This window comes from Vanacampus margaritifer, chromosome 1, assembly GCF_051991255.1.
Source record: "Vanacampus margaritifer isolate UIUO_Vmar chromosome 1, RoL_Vmar_1.0, whole genome shotgun sequence".
Taxonomy (NCBI): Eukaryota; Metazoa; Chordata; class Actinopteri; order Syngnathiformes; family Syngnathidae; genus Vanacampus; species Vanacampus margaritifer.
Window position 1 is genome coordinate 55,096,611 of NC_135432.1, and position 25,059 is coordinate 55,121,669.

The 25,059-nt window shown below is 40.7% G+C and overlaps 1 protein-coding gene across 3 annotated transcripts; it reads right to left on the minus strand.

Moving 5' to 3' along the window:
• Window positions 1-24,905, minus strand: pak6 (p21 (RAC1) activated kinase 6). Of its 3 annotated transcripts, none has more exons than XM_077555339.1 (9): window positions 24,641-24,905; window positions 10,725-10,967; window positions 7,414-8,064; window positions 4,976-5,506; window positions 3,652-3,785; window positions 2,773-2,899; window positions 2,575-2,700; window positions 2,350-2,484; window positions 1-1,292 (listed from the first exon to the last, which is right to left on the minus strand). In XM_077555339.1, exons 2-9 carry the CDS (start codon window positions 10,926-10,928, stop codon window positions 1,125-1,127), a joined length of 2,076 nt encoding a protein of 691 aa, XP_077411465.1. In that variant the 5' UTR covers window positions 10,929-10,967; window positions 24,641-24,905; the 3' UTR covers window positions 1-1,124. The 3 variants fall into 3 exon arrangements, with proteins under 3 accessions (XP_077411465.1, XP_077411464.1, XP_077411466.1); XM_077555338.1 differs by having other exon boundaries at window positions 24,460-24,905; XM_077555340.1 differs by lacking the exon at window positions 24,641-24,905 and adding an exon at window positions 18,046-18,170.
• Between the last annotated feature and the right edge of the window lie 154 nt (window positions 24,906-25,059).

The window sequence follows — 25,059 nt, forward strand, 5'->3', positions numbered from 1 at the left end:
TTCCATATGCGTCATTTATTTGGTTTATACAAAATGAAAACCAAGTGTAATCTTCTTTTTTTTTTTATCAACGAGCCGCACACATAGAAATACATGAGTCAAAGACTAGTGTATGTGCAAAGTGTTTCTCAGCAGGTGGACGTCTCTCAGCATCACATGCCAAGCGTGTGTGCTTCTACTAGAAAAATCAACGACACACAAGTCGAGTTTCACAACCCCCCCCCCCAGACCCACCGACCTCGAAAAAGTCTGTTACAATACAAATGGGCTCGTTTGTTCGCTGAGATGCCCCCGCCCTTACATCCGTGTGCTCGCAAACACACATGCACACACCTATACACATACATAGCTATACACTCACATTTCTGTAAAGAAAGTAGAATTACTTTAATATATTTCGCTGTGGTAGATTAACAGTCATAAGGACCTATCCATATTTTATATACATATATCTGCTTATATTTAGGTCCATATCAGTTAGTGATGTAACCTATGTGTAACTTCATGTCATACAAAGAACCCACAAAACACCTGTTGGAAATAAAGGATACATGTGTAAAAAGAGGAGATTTTCCAGTGAGCCCACAATAGCAGCATGGCTTTCATCTATCCACTTGTTATGCTAATAAGAGAGGATGCTCTTTCACGTCCTGGTTTGGTACATATTCAAGCATTCACTTCAGGCCAGGTGCGCCTCCATTTGGCCATGCAGACCCGGCCGGGAGTGACTGTGCAGAGGTAATGTCCGACCGGTTGAAAAACAGTTCTTACAGCTTCACGCCACCACAAATGATGCCCACTATAAAAATATAAAGAGTTTATCTTTTGCGGTAGCATTCGACATCGTTACACGTAATATCCATTTGATATGCACCATCTTGCGCGTGTTGACGAATGCCACAGGAAACCAATCAGTGTTGTGACTGAGTTACGAGATGAGTGATTGCATGCTGCCTTGACCTCACTCCTAAAGTGCTTCTCACATGCTCGAACCGCCATGCGGTGTCTTGCGACCCAACTCGCCTTCCTTGTCGATGGCGCTCACGTGGCAACAAGCTGTCGAGGAATTGAAGTACACGGTTGGACTTGAAGTGGGGTTTAGGGAACCCGGGAGAGCCGCAGGGTCAGCAGCGGGACATGCGCTTGCGGTACTGCTCCACCAGGGGGACCAGGCACTGAGGTGAGCCGCTCTGCAGCAGGAAGGGGTGCTCCAGCAGGTCGGTGGCGCTGGCCCGCTCGAGGGGGTCCCGAGTCAGCATACGGTCCAGAAAGTCCTTGAGAACTGGGGACACCTGGATCAGAGGGTGGAGGACAGCAGATTTCTGGGATTGCATCGATGCCCACTATTAGCCATGGCCGTTTTTTGGTTGTTGTTTTTTTAACCAATCAGATTTTAGATTCATCACGATCGGGAAGGATTTCAGTGATGTCGCAGGTGATACGTTCCACGGAGGTTATTAAAAAAATGTTTTTTTTGCTTTCCCTTCAATAACGCTAATACTGTCTGTCACCTTAACTCATTAACTGCCGTTGACGGCTATAGACGTCAAAAATTCATTTGAACCATTTCTATTAGTTTAACATTTTTTCCAATTTTGTCAACAAGAGTATGAAAACCTAGATTTCTTTTATTGTACATTTAGAACAGATATAAGATTCGCGATTAATTGTGACTTAAATATTGAAGTCATGCGATTAATTACGATTAGAATTTTAATCACCTGATGCTTCAATTCTTTTATCATTTCTTCTTTTTAATTCATTCACTGCCATTGACGGCTATAAACGTCAAAAAATCATTTTAACTAATATTAAAACCTAGACATTTTTTTATTGTACATTTAGAAAAGACATAAAATTTGTGTTTAATCGTGAGTTAACTAGTGAAGTCATGCGATTAATTACGATTATAATTATAAATTATAATGGCCTGACGCCTTCTAATATTTTCTTAAAAAAAAAAAAAGATTATTAAAAATTGGGGGGCGTCAGGTGATTACAATTTTTTATTTTAACTAATCGCGTGATTTCACTTGTTAACTCACGACTTTAAAAAAAGAAAAGATAATTACATTAAACTTAATATGTTCACTTTGGATTAATTGATTTCAATCGTGTGTTAAATCAATCCCAAATTAATCCAAAGTAAATACATTAAGTTTATAATTCATGATCCTTGTGGAGTTTTGATAAAAGCATGTCACAGACATGTTATTAAAATCCCATTTTACCATGTGGAGAAATGATGAATATTTCTCATTTCCATGTGTTGTCATCGTGTTATCGATGCATCGACATTGCATATACAGTATATGCAAAGCTGGTTCATAGATATGCAAGCTTGCATACCTGGCTGACATTTCGCACAGTCGGCGCTGGTTCATCTCTCAGTCTCTTCATAGCTGCCACGGGGGTTTCACTGAAGTACGGTGGCTCTCCATCCACCATCTCCACCACCATGACGCCCATGGACCAGACATCCACCTGGTGCAACACACACACACACAACACAGATTGCAAAACGTTGGCTATGCGACAAATATGTCTTTTGGCCTGAGTTGCGTGCCTCGTCACCTCAGTGCCATATGGTGATTTGGAAATGACTTCTGGAGCCATCCAGTAAGGAGTCCCCACCAGAGACTTCCTCTTGGGGATGTCCTTGCTGATCTGAGCACAGAAGCCAAAGTCGGAGAGTTTGACCTAAGGGGGAGGAAACGGGAACACTTACACAACCCAAAAATGGCAAATGAGAGAACAATAAAGATGACATACTCTTCCGTCTAATGTGAGGAGTATTGAGTCACTCTTGATGTCTCTGTGAATGACTCCCTGTGAATGGAGGTAGGCCAGGGCTTGCAGAACAGCTTCACATACTGTGGCAATCTGCTCTTCACTCAGTCTGCAATGTTCATAACAGAGAGAGCGAGAGCGAGAGAGAGAGCGAGAGAGAGAGAGCGAGAGAGAGAGCGAGAGAGCGAGAGAGAGAGAGAGCGAGAGAGAGAGAGAGCGAGAGAGAGAGCGAGAGAGAGAGCGAGAGAGAGAGCGAGAGCGAGAGAGCGAGAGAGCGAGAGAGCGAGAGAGAGAGAGAGAGCGAGAGAGAGAGAGAGAGAGAGAGCGAGAGATGCATTTTATCGTTTGGCAGGCACATAAAATTGTGATGAGTAGCACCAAATTAACAACTCCAAAAGTGAAAAATTATGAATCACCATGCATTAAAGAAAATGTCGGAGAGCAATTGCCACACTAAAAAAATGACAGTGTGACATGTTCGTTTAAACATCTACTGTAGGACTGTATACATATTAATAATGTAATGGAACATCTGTTAAACACAATTCTGCTACGCGACAGCATCCTAAAAGAAATGCTGTACAGAATGTAGTAAAGTGTAAACTATGATGTCATCTTATCTCGGACGTATTTCGTCAATATAATGTGTCACTATTTCCACATCCGGTTTATTGTTTGTTTCCATGCAGGCCTGAACTGTGCAAGGAGACTTGAATGACAACCTTTGTGTGTCTTTGTGCAGCCAAAAGCAATGCACAAAATCTAGTCGGTACTACACTGCCTCCTTGTGGTAGAACTATGTATATAACATCCTCTTGAAGGCTGTAAACTAGTTTTGCTGACAACGGAATGAAATCCTACCTGGTTTCAGACACGATGTTGGTTAGTGCTCCACCTTGCAGATACTCCATGATCACCCACAGTTCTTCTTCCACAAGCGCAGATTTATACATCTCCACCACATTTCTGTGCTGATAGTCTCTCATGATCACTACCTATGGAACACAATGGATAATAATGGTGTACTAAGTTTTCTAACAGTTAGTTGCAGTGTCTGTCCAACTCAATGGCTTTCATAATGGCGGGGTTAATGTTCCTCCATAGCAGTCAGCACATAATTGGTCCGGGGGGTTACGCTGACTTGACACCCAAGTGAAAAATTCGGAACTAGAAAATTATTTGTGTTCATTAAAAATACACATTTCTGTGATTAGTGATAAAAGGAAGCAGGAGATATGAGCATCATTACATTTCAGGATGCATCTTTTTTTTTTCATTTCTTTTTAGCAATTGGCTGGGAGAAAGCATGCATATTTTATTTACCTATCCAAAAGGTGATTGATAGCATATTTTGAGCCTTACAGGCATACCTCTTTTTTTTCTTTTTTTTGTGTGTGTATGTTTTCAAGGTCCCGTGAAGCTTTTGGGCAAGGGCACTGTAAAGGGTGGAAACTTTGGACTATTACATGGCTCATAAGCAAAGGTCCCTCAAAATATATTACAACATTAAATGGCCGATGGGGCTCAATGTCGTGTGTTTAATGAGGTTAAAAATATCATGCTAAGGCTGCACTTACTGCTGGAGTAGTTCAATATCTAAAGGTTGTTTTTGATTGGTTATAAAAATGCTGGAAGCCAATCGAAGCATTGTGTTCGCGAGCAGTGACGTCGATAATGCACTACAAGCAAAGTAGTAGTAGTAGCTAGTATTAAACATGAAAAAGTGAAATATATTGTGGGAGTACAGTATTCAAATGAACATTCACAAGGAGAGAGATCCCACGCTTCCAAGATACAAGTACAGTCACTATAAAAACAAAAATATTCATGTTTGTTGCACACTATCTACATAGCTTCATTATTATTATTATTATTTTATTTCTCATAAAAGCAAACTTTCTTAAACGTTAAAAACACGCTTCCAATTAAGTGACCAGAACCAGGTGCCATTTTTGTTTAGCGGGGTTGTCGGTATCTGCTGAATGTAACTATAGAAATAACTTGTAATCTAACTTACTTACTTTTATTAAGCAAGTAACCAGTACAGTAATGAGTTACTTTTTAAAGCAAATAATCAGCAAAGTACTAAGTTACTTTTAAAAGTAAGTAATTAGTATAGTAATTAGTTACTTTTTTAAAGCAAGTAATCAGTCAAGTAACTAAATGACTTGTGTGTATTTGTTACCTCATTAAAGAGCAACTCCCTCCTCTGTTGCCTTCGCAGGTCCATCATCTTCACCGCCACCTGCCGACCACTGTGCTTCTCTGTGGCAATGCACACAACTCCAGTCGAACCCTCCCCGATCTTCACAAAGTTCTCCAGGTAAGATCTTGGGTCGCCTTTATCCACCACCATCTGCAGGGCGGCCTTGAACTGTTCATGGGTCACCTTTGGTGGGTCCGGCGGCGGTCGGGGCGAAGGGTGTGGGGGTCTGAAGGCGGGCGAGCATGTACCGGGGGGACTAGTGGCAAGAGAGCCAGTAGGGGAGGGTCGAGGTTGGGATGGGCTGTCCTGTCGCGGGTAAGGAGGATTGGGGCATCCAGAGTGCCTAAGAAAAGGGTCTGGTCCATTGGGCCTTAGTCCCATATTGGGGGACAGCCCTAAAGTGTAGCTCGCTGAGGATCGCACAGTCCGCTGAGGTCTGATGCTGCTTGCTAAGGGACTGCTGGTGCCGGTGGGCAGGAAGCCAGAGTGGTACCTCACTGCTGAATCTGTCTGCAAAGCATAAAACTAAGTGAGTGATGCTCAAGGGTTAAATAGGAATTGGGTCCCTCTGCATAACTCTGCATTGATTTCACCCCATTTGAACCATGTTTGGTTATTGTCAATAAAACTAAATTTCCCCCAGAGAGCTCGGCAAGCATATAATCTTTCACTATTGACAACTTTCACAGTGAACTGCATTTTGATTGAAATGTAAACACATTTAATGGAAATTAAATCAACATATAAAACTGTTTATGTAAAATTCCGCCTGTAATCATACAATCTGCCATTACTGAACATTCCCAGTCCCATTTGATATTTTTTAAGCACAAGAGAATCTTGTCAGTCTCAGACTTTATCATATCTTAGAAGTCAGTACAGTAAGCATTGAAAAATAAGTACACGTTTTTTGTTTTTTTTTGCTTTTTCTTTAACAAAAATGTGACTAATTTTGAACACAAAATGTGACATACGAAAGTGGTATGATCTTCGCACTAACAGCTATAATAACAATGCTGCACTAACAATGTGGCCACACGCATTTAGCCAACAAATGCTCATCTTCTTAAAATAATTCCCTAGTTAATAGTTTGCCTTTTTTTTCCCTCCTTATCTCATGATGCTGAATACCTACGCTAAAGTCAACCACATCCTTGAAGCTGCTCAATGCAGAAAATTTAACTCCCTTCTGCACAGACACAATGCACACATGACGCCACATCCGCAGACAGAGGGTAGGAAATTCGAACCCGAATCCAGTCTGAAACTATTGGCCAGAGGCTTGTAGGAGTACCTATTGTGAACAGCTAATTAGAAGATGTCATGAATGGTGAAATGTAAAGGTTTTTGTAAAGATATTTGTGGACAGGGAACTTAAACTATTTAAGTTCTCCATTGAAGGCAAATCTACTTTATATTGCAATAAATTCCCATTAATTCCCATGGATTTGAAAATTACCTGAATTTTAACTCATTTACTGCCGTTGACGGTTATAAACGTCAAAAAATAATTTTAACTATTTCTATTAGTTCAACATTTTTTTTTACTTTTTTTTAACAAGAGTATGAAAACCTAGATGTTTTTATTGTACATTTAGAACAAATATAACATTTGTGATTAATTGTGAATTGACTATTGAAGTCAGAAGAAAAAATTTGTAATCGCCTGACGTCCCTAATTTTTAACAATCATCTAGTCAGGCGATTAAAATTTTTAATTGTAATTAATTGCATGACTTCACTAGTTAACTCACGATTAATCACACATGTATATTATCTATTATTAATATATGCTCTAAATGTACAATTAAAAAAAATTCTAGGTTTTCATACTCTTGTTAACAAAAGTGGGATAAAATATTAAACTAATAGAAATAGTTCAAATGAATTTTTGACGTTTATAGCCGTCAATGGCAGTGAATGAGTTAATAATGATAGACTTGGAATAGTGATCAGCAAATCCGTCTCGCAGTTCCGAGGGGGTACGAATCCAGACGCCGGCCTTTCTGTGTGGCATTTGCATGTTGTACCTGAGTCTACGTGGTTTTCCTTAGTTACTTCGGCTTCCTCTCACATTCTAAAAAAATACTTCCTAGGTTAATTGAAGACTTTAAATTGATAGTTTGTGAATGAATGCGAGTGTGAATTTGTTGTTTGTCTGTTTGTGCCCTGCCATTTGGCTAGAGAACAGTTCCTCGCGTCTTGCCTTAAGTTAGCTTGGATAGGCTCCATCTTGCGACCCTCGTGCAAATACACAGGACAGAAAATGGCCGGATGGACAAAGGAAAACTTTTTAAATTGTAATGTAAACATCACCTCTCGACTGTGAGGTAGATGTTTGACATTGGTTCCATTGTAGTATATTTGTGAATCGTGTGTAATATGGTGTAAATGAAGTGCTGCAATGTCAGGCTTACTTTCAGGTCATAGGAGGAGAAAGGCCTCCCCGGGCTGTTCTGGGGGTGCATGTACATGGGTACAGTGGGCCGGAGCTCCGTGTGGGTGACACCCTGATCTTGGTGCTGCTGCAGACCCATAGCCGGGCTATAAAAACACGCAACTGGTATTTGATTCGGTGGCATTCCTCTGGGCAGCTGAAAGTCTCTCTTCCATATGACTCTTTCCTGAGGGCTGCCCACATCACCGCCCATGTAAGACCCGTGACTCGGCATGGTAATGTTCTGGTTTTGAGACGGTCCCTCCAGTGGGCCGCCACCAACCTCATAGGTGGATGTGGCTTTTGGTAAAATGCCATTGGGCTGCAAAGTGATACTCTTTTTCATGCCTAAGTAGGGAGTGTTGGACTCGCTGTGGATGTTTCTGGCTTTGTCCCGCCAATGATCCTGAGCTGCATCCTCTTCGTCATCATCATCTTGAACCAGACCTTCGTATTGGTAGGCGTCTCCCTCGCTCACCTCTCCCAGCCTTCCCAGAGACTGGGCCCGCTTCCTGGCTGAGGGGCTGCTCTTGCGCAAAGAATTGGAGCTGGTCACAGACAGACGGCTCATATCGTTGATCATGGCTGTGATGTAGTCTCCGTGACCGAGCATGCTCCCACGCACAATGGTCTGAAAACGGAGAGACATTAGAGTAGAGTGTGGCTTGATACTGAAAGGAATAATGAGGGTTATATAATCACTTTTCAAAGCCAAAGTTAAATTTAGACTCCAGAATCTGTAAATGACATCATTGTCAAGAACTAAAACTAAATCCCCTGGTGGCCTCTGACAATACACTTTAAAAGAAGAGCAAATGATGCACATTTAAATACACAGTAAGAGGACTTTGATGGTATTTGTTGAACAGAAGCATGTTGAGGCAAAGGACCCGAGCCTGCCTTGACAAGAAACGAGACAACCGTAAAATGTTTTGCCATTGCAACACTAACGCGCAGCGTGTGGTGTCTTATTAGTCACTTTGAGGGTAGAGTCATGCTCAGTTCATGCCAGGCAAAAGTCTCCTTTGTATCTCGGACTGTGTGCACATCACGTGGAAGGGAGATCAGATGACAACTTACCTAGCACCTCTAAGAAAGGTGAGATAATCACCACAAGAATCACATACAATGGATCAAAGAAAGAAAGAAAGCACGGAGGCGCTAATAATGGCAGCACAAAAACTGGACCTAAACACTAGATCAGGTTTCACCAATTCCGGTCCTCGAGGTCCGGAATTGGTGAACCCTGCAAGACCCCAGGTGCGGGTTGCAAAAAGAACCCCCCCATGACAGTGTATCATATCACAGCAAGGTGTAAGATGCTAGCAGGAATAGTGTACCGCAACATCTGTCCCAAATATAGACTGCAGGTCTCAGAATCAAGATGGCAGACATCACCGTAGGTAATTGAGAACAACCAGGCCAAAAGCCTGTGGGACACTTCCACACTGACAAACTAGTGATAGCCAACAAGCCTATCATGGTGGCGGTAAATAAACTTCAGAAGACGGGGGTCGTGATAGATACAACAATCCCAAGTGAGAGCAACATCCGGAAAAAGGAATACTGTAGAAATACCAAGGCTGAAAGAAGAACTACAGAAAATGTGGATGGTGAAGATGTCGGCGTACCTCGTGCAACGTGTTTTTGTGAAACTTTTCAAAAGACGGGGCAACCGTAAAGGGTTCATCATGCTATTTTAAGCCCCTCCATACTTAACTATAGGCATATCTTTGGCACAATGGCAATGCATTTCTAATGAAATAGTAGTTATTTTCATGTCTATTTTTCTTTTCTTTTTTTTCTTTCTTTTTTTTCTTTCTTTTTTTCTGGAGAGCTCAGTATTGTTCATTCGGTAATTTTACCGATTTGACATGTCATTATCATTGCTCTCTTTTTTATTTTATTTTTATTTTTTTATTTTTATTTATTTTTTTTATTTTTTATTTTTTATTTTATTTTTTTTATTATTATTATTATTTTTTTTTTTGTACGTGGGTGAGTATGTGCATGTGCGTGAGTGTGTGTGTATTCATTAGTTCACCTAAAACCTATTAAAAAATCCCATACCGTTCACCTAAACCGAACACTTCCAGCCAGAGTCGTGAGGCCATCAGGAGACCCGAGGAAGGACCAAAGAAAAGAAAGGAAAGTGAAATCCAGCACCGACCAGACACCACCCACCCGGCCAGTCCTTCACCAAGCCCAGAAACATCTAAACTCCAACAAATCAGGGAGACCTCAAGAGACCAATAGATAGACCAAAATAGATCATGGCTATTTTTCTAACCTCTAAGTAAGACAGTAAAATCCCGCCTCTCTCCGCATGGCTGCCCCGCCCCTTTCATGACATCGGCTTCTGTGCGCACCGTCAATGACGTTTCGGAGTGCACTGACAGGCGTTCAGGCGGATATCTCTTCTGACCCATGGCAGAGGCTACCAACAAGCACACCAGCACAGTGTTGCCATCTTGCCAGAAAGGAAAGTAGCTATTGGCTGTCCTATACATTGCTAAATGACATCATTGCCTAATTTGCATACTTGGCAATTTGTCAATTGTAGGCAGAGTTGAATAGAGATAATTGTTTTAAGTGATCAACAATACAAGATTACCTCTACAATTCGAAAAAGTTCAATGATGGTGAATATTCAAACCTTCTTTCTTTTATTTCCATTAGAGGAAAATGTGTCCAAAATACAAACATATCAAAGGTCCTAGAATCCCGTTACAAACTGTATATGCCATCGTATTTTCACTTCTTCGCATCACAAGGTTTACTGGCCATTAATGAGCCTTAATGTAACATGATAGTTCTCATTATACAAAGTGCCAATTAAAAAAAAGCTGCTTTGTTTGTCACCCGCTAAATACTCTGGGAAGGAAAGAAGTCCTTTCCTTATTAGCCTTTCTTCAGCTTTCCTCTTATATGACTGATGCTTTACACCTGTTAGGTGACACATCGGCTGTTATTAATTGCCTACATGGAGCAATGAATTTTGCCGCCCCTTCAAGGGTTCAACATTTTACAGTCACTGTACACAGCAGGGTCATTAGCCCAACAGACAAGGGAGCAAAAACATCGGTAGGGGAGCGGTCTTTCCATTTTATCATCATTTTCTGAGACAGCCGTAACTTTAAGTAGCAATGAGCGGCACTTGCACAACATCGATACAGAAAAGAGCAGCAGTTTAAAACGTAACGTTTGCATTTGCAACTGCTTGCGAACCAAAGGCGGTGGTTGAATGAGTCATAAATTCAAGGCAAGGACAGGCTGCAGGGTGATGTATACCTTCTTGGGCCTCAGCTCCACTTCCGTAATCCTGGAAGGGTCCACCATGGGCCTGGGCCTGCGCAGGTTCTCTATCAGGCTTTGCCATTGTGTGGGCAGGCCAATAAAGCAGCCTCGCTTGGAATCGAATGAGGTGTGGACACGGTGCTCAAAGTTCTTAGGTGCCGAGATCTCGGGCCTCTTCTTTTTCTTCTTGCGAAACATCCTCACGTCCACAAGGGAGGCAGCTTGTCAGAAAAGTCCCTGTAGAGACACGTTTTCATATGTTACTTGGGGAATCACTGTGAGTGAATCGTTACCAGTATACACTGTAAAAAAAAAAAAATTTTTTTAAAAAAGAGTAATATTTACTTGAAAATAAATAGTAACGTTTTTTCACTCTGAAATTCAAAGTAATTTTTTTTGAGGAACAAACCCCCAACCTTCAGGTTGGGAGACCCTTGTATCTCTAAGAGACCCATTTTTGGTCTCATTTTGGACACACCAGCAATGCAGCATAGTGGCAACCAGCAAGTGGCATGGCTCATGTGGTAGAGTAGTCGTCTACCAAGCTGAGGTTGTTGCTCAACGTTTGAGTAACTTTTTTTTTTTTCAATAAACTGTTCAAATATACTCCAAACTCTCCCTTCGAAATTTGTGTGATTTTTTTTTTTGGGGTGCTTATTTCATAATGACGCATTACAGCTATGTTGTTTGAATTCCTTTATATATATATATATATATATATATATATATATTAGGTCAATTTAACTACTAGGGGGAAAGAAATACAAAACTAATTTCATTTCCATTAAACTCTATAGAATTATTTTTGGGGTTAGAATGTAGATAAAGGTGCAGATACAGTAATATATTTGCAATCCCTAGCAATCAAATGATTACCAAGAAACATTGGCACTGTCATTTGTTCGTCATCCTTTAAGGCGCTCCATGTTGGATTTATCCATTTTCATTGACAGTTCGGCCTTTTCTAAGATCTGATCTTTGATGTTGACCTTCTAGTTACGACATATTAAAAAACAGCAAATCAAATGGTCCTTTTGCACTTTACTGTATATTGGTCCCCAAATTAGAAGTGCAAGTTTGTTTGTTTTTTAAGGATGGGCGAATACCGATACCATCGGGACGATACCTGGCCTTATTTTAAGGTATCGGTACTCACAATGGCAGCCGATGCCAGTACCTGCATCCCTCTTTTGACAATTTAACAATCAGGAATTAGAAATTAGTAGAATAGAAAATTGCCGTTAATTTTGTGCAATTTTAAGGGAAAATACTATATTGGGATAGAATGACCTTTCTTTAAAGCAATCTGTCTTTATTTTTTGGGGGGGAAATGTATGTATCAAAAATAGTAGTGGTATCAGTACCAGGTACTTGATATCTGTATCTTCGAACTCTTGTACTGGTCTCCAAAAAGTGGTATTCATCTCTAGTTTTTAAAAATAATTATTACTGTAATATTATGGATGTGAATGTGGGATTAAAAAGCTTGAAGCCTCATTTTTTTGAAGATTTTTTCAAAGTGCCAAACTGTTTCTTGTTGTTAAGTGTGGTGAGTTAGTTGCCACCATCTAGCACTCATATCTCAAATTTATACTCACAAGTCAAAGCAAAAAAGAAAAAATCAGTCGAGTCAGCCTTAAGTCACCCTTAAGTCGCAACTGGAAATTGTTTTTGAGACACCTGCAGAAGATACCGATATGAAAATAAATCCATAAATGGTTCCGGTTAATATATCAAAACATGTAGATGGGAAAGTGCATGCAAGTAAATGAATGCATAACTTTCTTGGCAGAAGTAATAAACCCACTCACCCGATAATACATTAAAATAACTATAATTATGACATGTACAGTAAGTACTTCATCAGCCACAATGAATTCTCCAACTTTGCAACAATGTTGGGGCTGTTTGGTTCTAAGAGGCGCTCCAGGGAGAACAGATGCATTTGTAAGCAGATGTGTAATGAAGGATGTGTGGTCAATTAGGGCTTATTCATTCTCTGTGCCCTTTTGCTGATGAGCGTGTCGCTGGGCTGGCATGCGCCCATGGGCTTTCGGTGCATTAGCACTCAAACCAAATACACACAACATTCTATGGCAGGATATCCTTCATAAACCCATTATAACCCTTTCATATTCTGCCCTGATTAATGGCGCATGTGTCCATGATTGCATTGAGGCTTGCATTTAATCCTTGAATACACGGCCATGTGTTTGGTGAGCATGTACTGCAACCTTGAGTTTACTGTATATATAGGTAGGTTTCCATCCACCTATTTTTCTTCAAATTGCAAATTCCTTTCCTTTCTTTTCTTTAGTCCTTCCTCGGGTCTCCTGACGGCCTCACGACTCTGGCTGGAAGTGTTCGGTTTCGGTGAACGTAATGGGATTTTTTAATAGGTTTTAGGTGAACTAATGAATACACACACATGCACGCACATACACATTCTCACCCACATAAAAAATAATAATAACAAAAAATAAAAATAAAAGAGCAATGATGATGACGTCAAATCGGTAAAATTACCGAATGAACAATACTGAGCTCTCCAGAAAAAAAAAAAAAGGAATTGCAAAAAAGAAACTGACTAAAAACGGCAGAAATTCGCAAAAAAAAAGTGATTACACTTGGAGGGGGTGGTTTTTGAAGCGTATCGAAAAAAGGATAATGCGCATTTTGGCGATGGAAACAGGTTTTGTGAATAAGCGACGACAAGACCGGATATACGTCACACGCACGTTTGTAGTCACAATAAATGACGGGTGATAAAGTTAGATATGTTTGGGGAGACGATTATTTTTTATAATTCATTAAAGGAAAAAAAGAATAATGCCTTTTTAGATGGCTTTGTCAAAACCAACATTCCCACCTGGAACTCCCCATTGTCCCAAAGTTTCGTCAATACAACGTCATCTTGCGGCGCATATTCGGAAAAGAAGAGCGGATGGAAATGGGCATAAGTCGCATGTCCGTCACACAATTCGCATAAAAATTCCGAAACATTTGGATGGAAACCTGACTAGTGTAGTCCCTTTTATTTCATCTCATCATTATTTCACTAATGTATCATGATTAACTATTTAATCTCACAGGACTGGAGAGCGCCCAGTCAAAGGCCAACAAGACGCCCGGGCTCAAGATACGATCTCCCATCATGCACTTGGAACCGAGTGGGAGTTGGGGAAATGAGTTTTGCTGTCATCCACTGCTCGGCAGGCAATCACGTTGGCCGCCTCACCTCTCTCCACCTCCGCCCTCGGACCAGCATGCCTTTAATCGGCATCAACGGCGCCCGTTATGACCCCGCTCAGCGCTCGCCCTGCCCATCACGTAAAAAACATGACGCACCGACTGGTCATATCAGCTCAGTCCTGCTTGTGGGGGGAAAAGGGGGGCGGATTATAGCAAGATGAGGGGGTGGTTGGGGGTTGGGACGCTCAGCGTGAAGGCAAGTGTCACCCTCCAAGGATAATTCAATCACGAGGCTAATATGCTAAGTGATGCATAAGTGTATGGCTGTTTGCGCTCCCTATGTACACAATGTGGTACGAGCTTCAAATCTTCCTGACAGGGATGCTATGGAGCGGTTGTGTTGTAGCGACTGTAGCCGAGTAAGACCTTGATGGGAAATGGCAGTGGTGAGCGGACGAGCCAACAAGGGCTTCTCTGAATCACCTAAACACCATCAGAAGCACTGACCTACATGTGCAACATCATTTCTAATATTATTTGTTTACTTCAGTTCAGTTTATTCTCTTAAATTCTTTCCAATCAAGTACCGGGGATGTTGAGGATGAACACTGTAATTGAACACAAAATTCAATAATAAAATACAATGATAATATCAAATCATATCGACCAAACTTTTAGGTAAGTAAGGACATTCTTCAAATCCAAGTGGACATATTTATTAATCTATTTTTTTATGTTCTTGCCAAATTTTAAGTAAATTGAGACACATTTTTGGGGCTTTTGGCTCATACTTTCCCCTCGCTTTCAACACTAATTTCATGAATTTTAACAACGAAAAGAGCCTCTAAACGTTGATATATTTGTTCCATGTCATGTACATTTGCAACATTTGGAGTGTTTGTTCATCGTCTACTCTTATTTATTTATTTATCCATCCATCCATTTTCTTAACCGCTTGTCCTCGACAAGGGTCGTGGGGGGTGCTGGAGCCTATCCCAGCTGGCCTCGGGCAGTAGGCGGGGTACACCCTGAACTGGTTGCCAGCTAATCGCAGATTTATTTATTTATTTATTTATTTGTTTGTTTGTTTATTTTAAATGCATGGCAATTATTTTGCATTATTTGCTGTACACTTGCACATTAAATTACTTCACTGAAAGAAGGATTTCACATTATTTACTGTTGAAAATAAATTCTTATTATTCATTGTGGTTTTCGAATTAGGATTATGCTGAGTTACCTATTGTTTCACATAGTGACGGGATTGACTTAATTAGCTAATTAATTAGAAGTAATTAACATCGTGTGTTGTCTTATTCTGTGTTTAGCAAGCTTTCCAATGATACCATCTTTTGAAAATAGGATAAAGATTGGGAAATTTGTGGACGTTTAAAACTTGGATTTTTACAAAATGTCATAACTATATTTTCAACTGCCATTGACTAATTTGCATTAAGGTGTTGGCCCAAAATTGGTGCAATTTCATTGCTTTTAAAAAGTCACAAGTTGCTTTCTTAATATTTGTCCCAGACCTGTTGGATAATCTTTGAGATTTTACACACATACCAAATTAAGATGCTTCATGGCACTTGTGTTGTCCGCAGAAGCAAACATATGTTAATTAGCCCGCCCTGGGCGTGCTTTAAGATATTTTGAACACTTCAGTTGAAATTTACTGTAAAATTAAACACACATCAACAAAAATTACATACATTCATTCATTTATTCATTCTCCAAACCGCTAATCAAATTGCTAGCTTAATGCTACAACTTGTTACAGCCAATTTCAACTAGCAAAAAAAAATTCTGTAGCGAACTGCGCTCAATCATACATTCGATAATCAGCATCTCTCTCTCTCTACAATTTATTTGTTTGTTTTTTTAATCATGTTAGATAAATTAATATTAGATATGTATTCTCATCTAGTCCAGATGATGTCCATGGCACCGCTACGTGCTGTTATATTGCATTTTTGTATAGTATTGATGGTTTATGTAATTGTAGCAGAGGTGGATTAAGGCCCATGGGTGCTAAATGAATGGCCCTCCACTGGAAAATGAAACCTCTGAGGTCAAACTAAACCGCCTCAGGGCACTGCTTAACCTCAGATTTGCTTCAATTTTGAAACAATTTTCCCATAGGAAATCACGGAAGTAGAAATAACGCATTCCAGGGTCAAACTGTCACAATCATAAAACATGTGAGACTTGAATATGCATTTTGGTTCTCCTTCTTTGTTGTCATACAATTATGCATATAAATGCACGGAACTATAAGTGTAAAAAGGATGATAGATTAAAGTAGATTCTTCTTCTAGCTATCATAAAAATGCACCCCAAAAAGACAAATAAAAAACAAAAATAAACCTCATGATGCACGCTGAACTCTTGCATCCCATACCTAGCAGCAATTAGAAGTGTTTCTTTCTTTTTTGGAAAGTTTTGGTTTAATTGAAAATTGTACAACCTTACCAAAAGAAACGACAAAACACAAGATCATGATCTCCTTTACGGTTCTTATCTGCTTGGATAGCTGTTCAACATGCAGATGTTGACACTGCCTGAGCCAATATTTACAGATAATGCCCATGTATCCTTTTACAAGCAGATCGATCAATATTTACTCATGGGTGAAATGCAAACTGTTACAGTCCCACTATGTCAGCAATAGCCGGATGATAGCAACACAAATAGGACAATTGCATTGTTGAGTACTTCACTTAAAAGTACGGAACACATCCTTGTATTCGTTATTCATTCTGGACCACAGTTCCTCTCTATAGGGAATATAATCGAACTACTATGAGATTCCTAGCAAGTCGAAATACACACATGCATACATACTTTGTTGATTCATGCCCATGGAGGAAAAATGATTTTAAAAGTTGCTGCCAATTATCGATTTACAAGCTTCAATCACGTATAACTGGGCTAATGCTGACCCAATTGACTGCACCAAGCTTATGGAGTCTTAATAACAACAAACAATTTATTTTGAGTAGTCGATATGCAGTGCAAAATTATGCTTCCTAGCCACATAGCCACCCTAAACAATTGGGACTTGACCTTGTGCCCCAGTGGGTTATCTTGAATCTATCAAAGTGCTGAGGCGAAACTCAGACAGCTACTGCCTGGGACGATGAGGTCATGCTGGAATTGTGCTTCATTGGGTATTTCCATCTGTGCAGCCACAGAAGACTAACATGCGTGGTTAAGGGGGGTGTAGCATGACTGCAAGACAGCACGTTGGAAATAAAGTAGTGTTCATTTTGTCAATGTAAGCTAAACAAAAATTATTTTGTCAACACACATTTTTCACCGGATTAAAACTAGACAAGACTAAAACCTTCATTAATAAACACTAACTGGAACTAAATCAGTATGCATTTCCATCAACTAATGAAGACGAGGCGAAAATGTACTTCACTGAATTAAAACTGGACTAAAATCTATGGACATTTTAGTTCATGAACAAAAAAACGAGACGAATGTTATAGGATTTTGTAAAATCTTGTCTCTTGCTAATCTGTCATGACACACCCCCTTTCAAATCTGCAGCTAGCAACTGCAAATTACACAAACACATGGGACAGACAGGAGGTGGACTCACGGTTAAAGGTACAAAAAAAAAAGTAAATCATAGTTATAACAACATTAATCCAAAGGCTATATATAACGTTCCAACAATAATGCTAATCTGACCGCTAACTAATGCTGGCTAATTTACTAGCTTTTAGCATGGAGCCATAGCAGCCACTGTAATTGTGTGTGAAGTCGTTTTTCACCAAAAAGATGAGAGAAAATTTTATGTGAAATATTTTTTTGATCTGAAATGTTCAACATAATCTGTTAACAAAAAAAATATACAGGGATAAAATGATTGTTCTGGTCAAATTAACAGGTTTTTGTTGACTAAAACTAGACAAAATTATGTTTTCTTAGATTAAAATAAAGACTAAAATGCTAGATGTATAGTCAACTAAAAATGGATTAAATAAAAACGGGATGAGGTTGATGCGTTACTGAAATTGAACTTAAACTGAGAGTAAATTTAAAAATGGTGGATAAAACGAAGCATGCAAATAGTGACTGCACAAAAAAACAATGAAATGAAGGTCCATACCCTTCAGCTGGATGGGCCCCACATCAGGCATGTGAAACAGAAAAATGCTGGCAGGCAATCCATATGTTAACAACACTATAGAGGAGAAGGCCTGTTTTCCGTCCCGTCATGTTCAAATCACCCCGAGCTGTATAGTTGGATGAATGGGAGGGGATCTGGAGATAAGAGAGCTATTGGATTTGTGCGACGTTGGCGCTCAGAGCGGTGGTGAACGATTTTTCCCTCCCGTACTATTTGCCCTGATTTCCGTCTCTGTTTTTTTGTTGACGTGCTGGCATAAATGCGGTGAGTGTGCATGCAGGTGACGGTGCAGCAGGATTAGTATGGTGCATGTGCAGTCCTTCACTGATCTAATTTGGGACCCTCTGCAGCAGCAGTGTTTATTTTGTGCGTGATTCGTGTCAACTCGTGAGGTGAGGGTGGGAACTGGTGGAGATGAAGTAATCCTCTTTTTTTTTTTCCTGCTTGTCAATGCACGTACAGTCGAAAGATAATCCAGCTATAATGAATTAGAAAATACCATCGTGGGATGGATCGCATCACGGTCTTATCTGTTTTTCTTTGTTTGTTTTTTGGACTCTGCAGAGCTTAAAGATTGCTCCTCTATCAACTTCATTATGATGACCGTTTTGCCCTTTGGGTATAATGAGGCTCTCCCTGACGAGGGGAAAGCAGAAGGTGGATTTGGTTGGTCATCGTCACCTTGTGCATTACAAAAAGGCACACGCAACTCACACTGATAGCATCTGAGAGCAACGCAAGCAGTGGACGTGACCGGACAGTACAATGGCGGCGTTTATTATTGAAGTTGACGCCTGCTGTTTTTATCTTTGAAATCACCTCTGTCAAAATGGAGCAATTGTCAATAGAAGACGGCATGTGACGTAATGCGCTGCCTTCAACGACACGGAATCGCACATGCATATTTCATACAAGTGGCGCTCGTAGTCATGTCATGCACAACAAAGTGCTTAAAATATGAGGAATCTTTGGGAATGGCACGCAGCTGCTGCCGCTGAGAAGTCACCACATTGTGCAAGTGCACTGAAGGCCCTGCAGTGTTTTACAAAAGCAGGTCAATCAAAACTTTAGACTCGCATGATATTTGGGAGATAAAAAGTGTTTTTTGTGCATATTTAAGCAGATCCTGTCTTTATTTCACTCCATGCCCATCCCCCTGATTATTCTGTATCCGCCATAAAAGTCAATTCTAAGACAAGGACACAATATTGAGCACACCCAAGGGCATATTCAAGTGACATTTATGGGCTGCGTTCAATATATAGTTTATAGAATCCGAAGTATCAAAAGGAGTTGCAAGAGTTCAGAAAATATGCAAATAGCTGTAATTAATTTTCAAAGCATATATTAAATGAAGTCATTTATAGCCATCTTCACTATTTACATTGCTGTTTGAAGATTTAATGACCCACATTCTCTGAGCTAATTCGTGCTGACATATATGTGTGAGTGTTTATTTTTTTCAAATGTCACATTAGTCATAGCAGTGCACCATAACTCACAACCCATGGCGGGGAAGTCAACCCAAAAATGTTCGGTATTCTGATTAATATTGCGTTTATGGAAAATGAATTACTCAGCAAAATCCACCCGTTTTTATCCATGGCAGGGGGCGGCCATTTTGCTGTCAACTGAAAATGACATCATAGTTGCTCAGGTAACAACCAATCAGGACTCAGCTTGCGGATGTTACGACTGAACTCAGTAAACAGGTGAGACGTGATGGGTCGTTACCAGTGCCCTGGATTTGGCGTCTTAATTCATATTCCGCAAACGCAATATTAATATTTATATATAATTAATAATAATAATAATAATATTTAATTTAACTACAATGTCTTCCAATCTTCAGGTCAGCGTGTCTACAAGATACTTATTGAGTGCGTCTGTGGGCTTGCTCACATACTTTGTTCTAGTTCATTTCAAATGCATTTGAGGTCAGTCCTCTCAAATTTCACAACAAATTCCTCCAACTACAACTTCACGTCATAGACTTGTCCAAAATGTACTGCTGAAGACGAAGAATTAGGATTTCATTTAAATGTAAGAGAAGGCCTTGTCCTCCGTGCTGTGTCGATATTGACAGAATGTAAAAAGAACAAGAGTAGCAATCTTGAAAGGGGAAGGAAAGAAGAAGAATCTGGACACTCAGATGTAGTGACAGCTGAAGGAGGAGAGAGATGAGCAAGCACAGAGCAGGGACGAAGGGAGCTGACATAAAGAAGAAGAATTAAACATGTTGAAATAATGTAGCAGTCTGCATCTTTACAAATCGCCCACATCATGCTTTTCTGTCTCATTAAATGACACGATATAGCCCTCAATGTGCAAGATGTAAACTCTTTTTTTCCCGTCACCTTGAGCACTTTACGTCCACAAGTAAACAAGCCTTCACTGAGAAGGGAATTTGAGGACAATTGCATCAAGTAGCTTCATGCATCATTCTGTCACAGGACATATTGCCCCGATTACGCTTGATGACAAAATAGACAAAACGGACAAGTTTGTTGTGCCCTGCAGCGAGAAGCACAGACATTAATGTGCACTTAATCTGCTCTATCTATTCTGATAAAACAGTGATGATGTAAACGAAGCGTTTTCAGTCTTGAGGGGGTTAAAGGATGCAATAGAGACAAATACCAGAATAAAATATACTTTGAGTGATGTATAATGGTAGAAACGAACGTGATGTGTCATGTTGCACAGGCCTAACACATGTATGGTGGCCTCAATTGGTCAAAAAGACTTAATACTGGATTGGTGGCGCAAGAAAGTGCAAGAGGTCCTTGGGTTAGGGGACACAAATACTTGTTCACCACTGAGTGTGATTGCCAATCCACATCAAGAAAAATATTTAGTGTTTATATGAGTGCAGAATACATTTTATGAACGCCCCACTTTGCTCTCGGATGCATATTGAGCACTTTGACGCAGCCTAATGTACCAAATGGTACCAGTGCCGATCTGCTCTCTTGAGTCTAATTTATTGATGCAGCAGGCTGCATTGCTTATGAAAGCTTTGATTTATATTTATCAGCCCATGAGAGACAACACAAGTTCAAGCTCTTTTCCAGTAGCAGCGTGTACCAACTCCTCAGTAAACCAGCGTGGATGCCTTTTCAACCCAAGCAGGAGACTCATGCACGCTGTCCTAATTTGGACTGCCTGTTTTAATCCTTGAGTGCTTGATGTCTCATGGCTGCCGGTTACGTTAAGATGCTAATGCACACATTTCCCTCTTAGGGCTGACAAATGATATTACAATAACGCGAGCGCTCATGAGAGCAAGCGTAGAATAACGGAGGCATGCAACGATGACACCTACACGTATGTTCTGTCATCCCGCATGTGTGCGGCCTTTAATGCTTCCTGCCGCTGCCCTCTGGGTGCATGTGTTACATTTGCTTTGTGTTTGCATTGTGTGTTATTAGGAAAATGAAGATGCAGCTGGCACATATGTCACCTCCAGTGACACAGAAACTCACCGGAGTGAGTGTGTGTGTGTGTGTGCGTGCGTGGGTGGGTGCACATTAAGTCTTTTTCAACATCAAAGACTATGCAGTAAATAAAGCTTTCAAAACTCAAATAACGTATACAGTGTTCCCTCACTTTTCGTGGAAACATTTCACGCCTGCGATAGGTGAATATTAATTCATTTATTTTAGGTTTTGGGGGGCCATTGAGCTGTAACGAACCCACCACAAAGATCCCACACTTCTAAACATTTGTCAACTTGTAAATTTAATTTTAAAAAATACCTATATGGATCTATATGGATGCGTTCATGCCTTCAAATAATACGTTTAAAAAATATTTATTTGTCATTAAGAAAGTTTTACTAATTGTTTGGAAGGATAATTACTAATTGTATTTATCTGTAAAGGAAAGATATTATCGCTAACGTACTTCCTGTTTCCGATTACGTATTTCCGGTTTCCATCGACGTATTTCCGGTTTTTGAGTGCTCGCCGCTCACCTTCACCGAGCAGTATGGAAATACAATCTACTGCCATCCATGTTGAATAATCAGGCAGGAACGCCGTAAGGTTCGTTTTTATTATACTTCATGAATATTTTCATCAAAATTTATTTATAAATAATTCGATGCACTTTCACTTGTAAATGGCTACAGACAGTGTGTGTAGCGATTTACTTTTTTTTTTTTATTTACAGCTTTCAACACATGCTCATGAACACAATTAAACAAGCCGCAACTTAACTCCAGGGTCTACAGGGGAATAATCTCTGAAAAACCTGCGAAATATCCAGATACAAATTACCCAAGGTAAACCCCGCAATGTATGTGTTATGGACCTGAATAAAAATCTACGATAAAGTGAATCCGCAATAAGCGAACTGCAAAGCAGCGAGTATTCGTATTAGTGTTCATATTTGTGTTTTGAAAGGTCATGTAAACATGCGCAAAAAACATGCTCTTATTTTAAAAACCCGAATAAGACTCTTGGGTTACCCTTTTCTAACCTGAATATTTGGTCATATAAACACGATCGGGGTACCTCCTTTGAACGGAACTTTGGTTTGTGTTCTCTTCCATTTATGTATATAAGTATAAGCATGTATATAAGTCCGTGCGTCTGGCACAAATTTACAAGAAGAGAAAAAATAAAAATAGGGAAACGTGGTGACCCAGGACAGAACTACACTTTTGGAGCGATGAGGAAATTGGCTACTTATTAGTGTGATGAGCGACATAATTATAATGTCTTTTATTGACTGTAGAAAGTTAAAAGCGGAAATAATGTCTATTTATGTAATGGTATTATCCATACGTCGAAGTTTAAGTTGGGATATGGGAGTAACTTTGTCCGCTCACACATGTAAATGGTGTTATCTCGAATGTTTCATGAACTTGAATTTCTACCTTTACCCAAATATTGACTGTACGCAGCAGTGTTTCCCACACCATATTAATACGTGGGTGGGCCACCCAAGTAAACTGGCCACTACCCAAGAAGTTTTCAAGAAAATCTATTAATATATTTAAAAAGAAAAAGAAAAGTGTCACGACCGGATATACTGCAGTGGAAACACTGCGTAGTTAATGAGTACGTATTAATTGGCATATAACGAGCATGTTTTTCTAGGTGCAAAGACGTAAGATTGGCAATAGCGATGAGCGTGACGGTAACGAAAAAATGTTGAGTTGAAGCTAAAATTTACACGCTCTTTAATACAACTAGGCTGGCATTTTCATTAAGTATTTAATGTCATATTTTCAACCAATGCGTTTCTTGTGAGAAGCATGAGGGAAAGGTGGTTAGCACGTCTGTCTTATAGACCTACGGTCTAGATTTGAATCTTGGCTAGTGGCCTTCCTGCATGGAATTTGCATGTTCTCCCTATGCTTGTGTGGGTTTTGCTGGATTCTCCAGCTTCCTCTAAATTTTCAGACTCTAAATTGTCCAATGCAGTAGGTGTCAAGGTGAATGGGTTGTACGTGCCCTGCGATTGGCTGATGATCAGACCAACTTGGACTCCACCTCTCGCTCAAAGTCAGCGTGGGATACGCTCCAGCACATCCTACCTGGCCCCATATGGGACTATATAGTAAATGGATGGATATTTCTTGTTTTCATGTCAAATCCACACACAAAGAGATTAACGTTCAAACATCACCTCCTATAGGTTTTGTAGTCCATATACTCAGTAATATAGACACAAATCTTGTTAAAGTCTTCCCAACATAGTGAAAGGATTCACCGGTACTCCAAAAGTTCATACATTTTTTTTAGTTCTCAACTGCGGTCCTCGAGTACCCCTATCCAGCCTGTTTTCCACGTCTCCCTCAGCCAACACAGGTGTTTCAAACGATAAGCTAATCAGCAAGGTCTGCGTGAAGCGTGATAACGATCCTCAGCTGTGTTGGCTGAGGGAGACATGGAAAACAGGCTGGATAGGGGTACTCGAGAACCGGGTTTGAGAACCGGTGCTCTAGAAAGTATATGATGCTTAAATGGTGTTGTCCTGCATCTCTACAATACTCATGGACTGATCAAAAATAGATATGGGACCGTATTTATCAAGAGTGATCCATTTTAGAAAGCATGACCTTAAACACCCTGGAGAATGTGGGACCTTTTCCCAGCTTGGCAAAAGAGAGGGCAGAAAGAGGGTGCTCGACGTGATATCTTCTAGGAGGAAACGGTGAAGAAGATGCAGCCCATCATAGATGAGAACCATCTCGTTCTTTTCCACATCAACATGTCCTGGCTACTCTGCATTCTCGCAGTCTCCTCCTCCCACCCACTAGCATTCATCAATGTCATTAAGCTTCTTTTCCATTCATTTGTCTACTATCAAGAAAAGGAACGGAGGGCTCTGGAGGAATAAATCATAGTTAGGAGGGCGTGGGGGGGAAAAAAACCCTCTTACCTTGCTGTCCAGTGACGGGGGGGAGCCACTCTCCTCCAGGAAGGGTTGAAAGCAGGAGTGAGCGCATACACACGAACATACACCGCTTGTGACACCACTCATGCGCGCACACACATGCACCCACACGAGGACATGAGAGAACTGGCTCTCAAGCCAGCGAGCACTGCAGGCTGCCGCTTGCCTGGGAAAGCCTGATGCGTTCCTCCCTCCAGGCACGAGCGCACACTGCCATCTCAAAGGCTCTTTGTCGGGGCCGATTCATCCCCGGCTGCGTGGCTGCTGAGTGCTGCTGCCGGTCCTTGCGCCGGGGCCGGCTCCCGGGGACGAGGGGAGACTGGAGAACGGACGACAAAAGCCATGAAGAGGACAGGCGGCATCCACGGGGAGAGAATACCTCGGCCACATCCAGGTCCTTCCATCCCCACCCCCCTCTACCTCTCCAACTCGCTCACTCTCACACACACACCCGCCCTCCCTCACTCTCTCGCTCCCTTTTTATCACTTCCCTCCTTCTCTGCCCCCTCCCACTTTCTCATTGGGCTGTCTTTGTAAAATAATTGATGGCAGGGTGTGCATGTGTCTACGCGCAAGGGACGCATG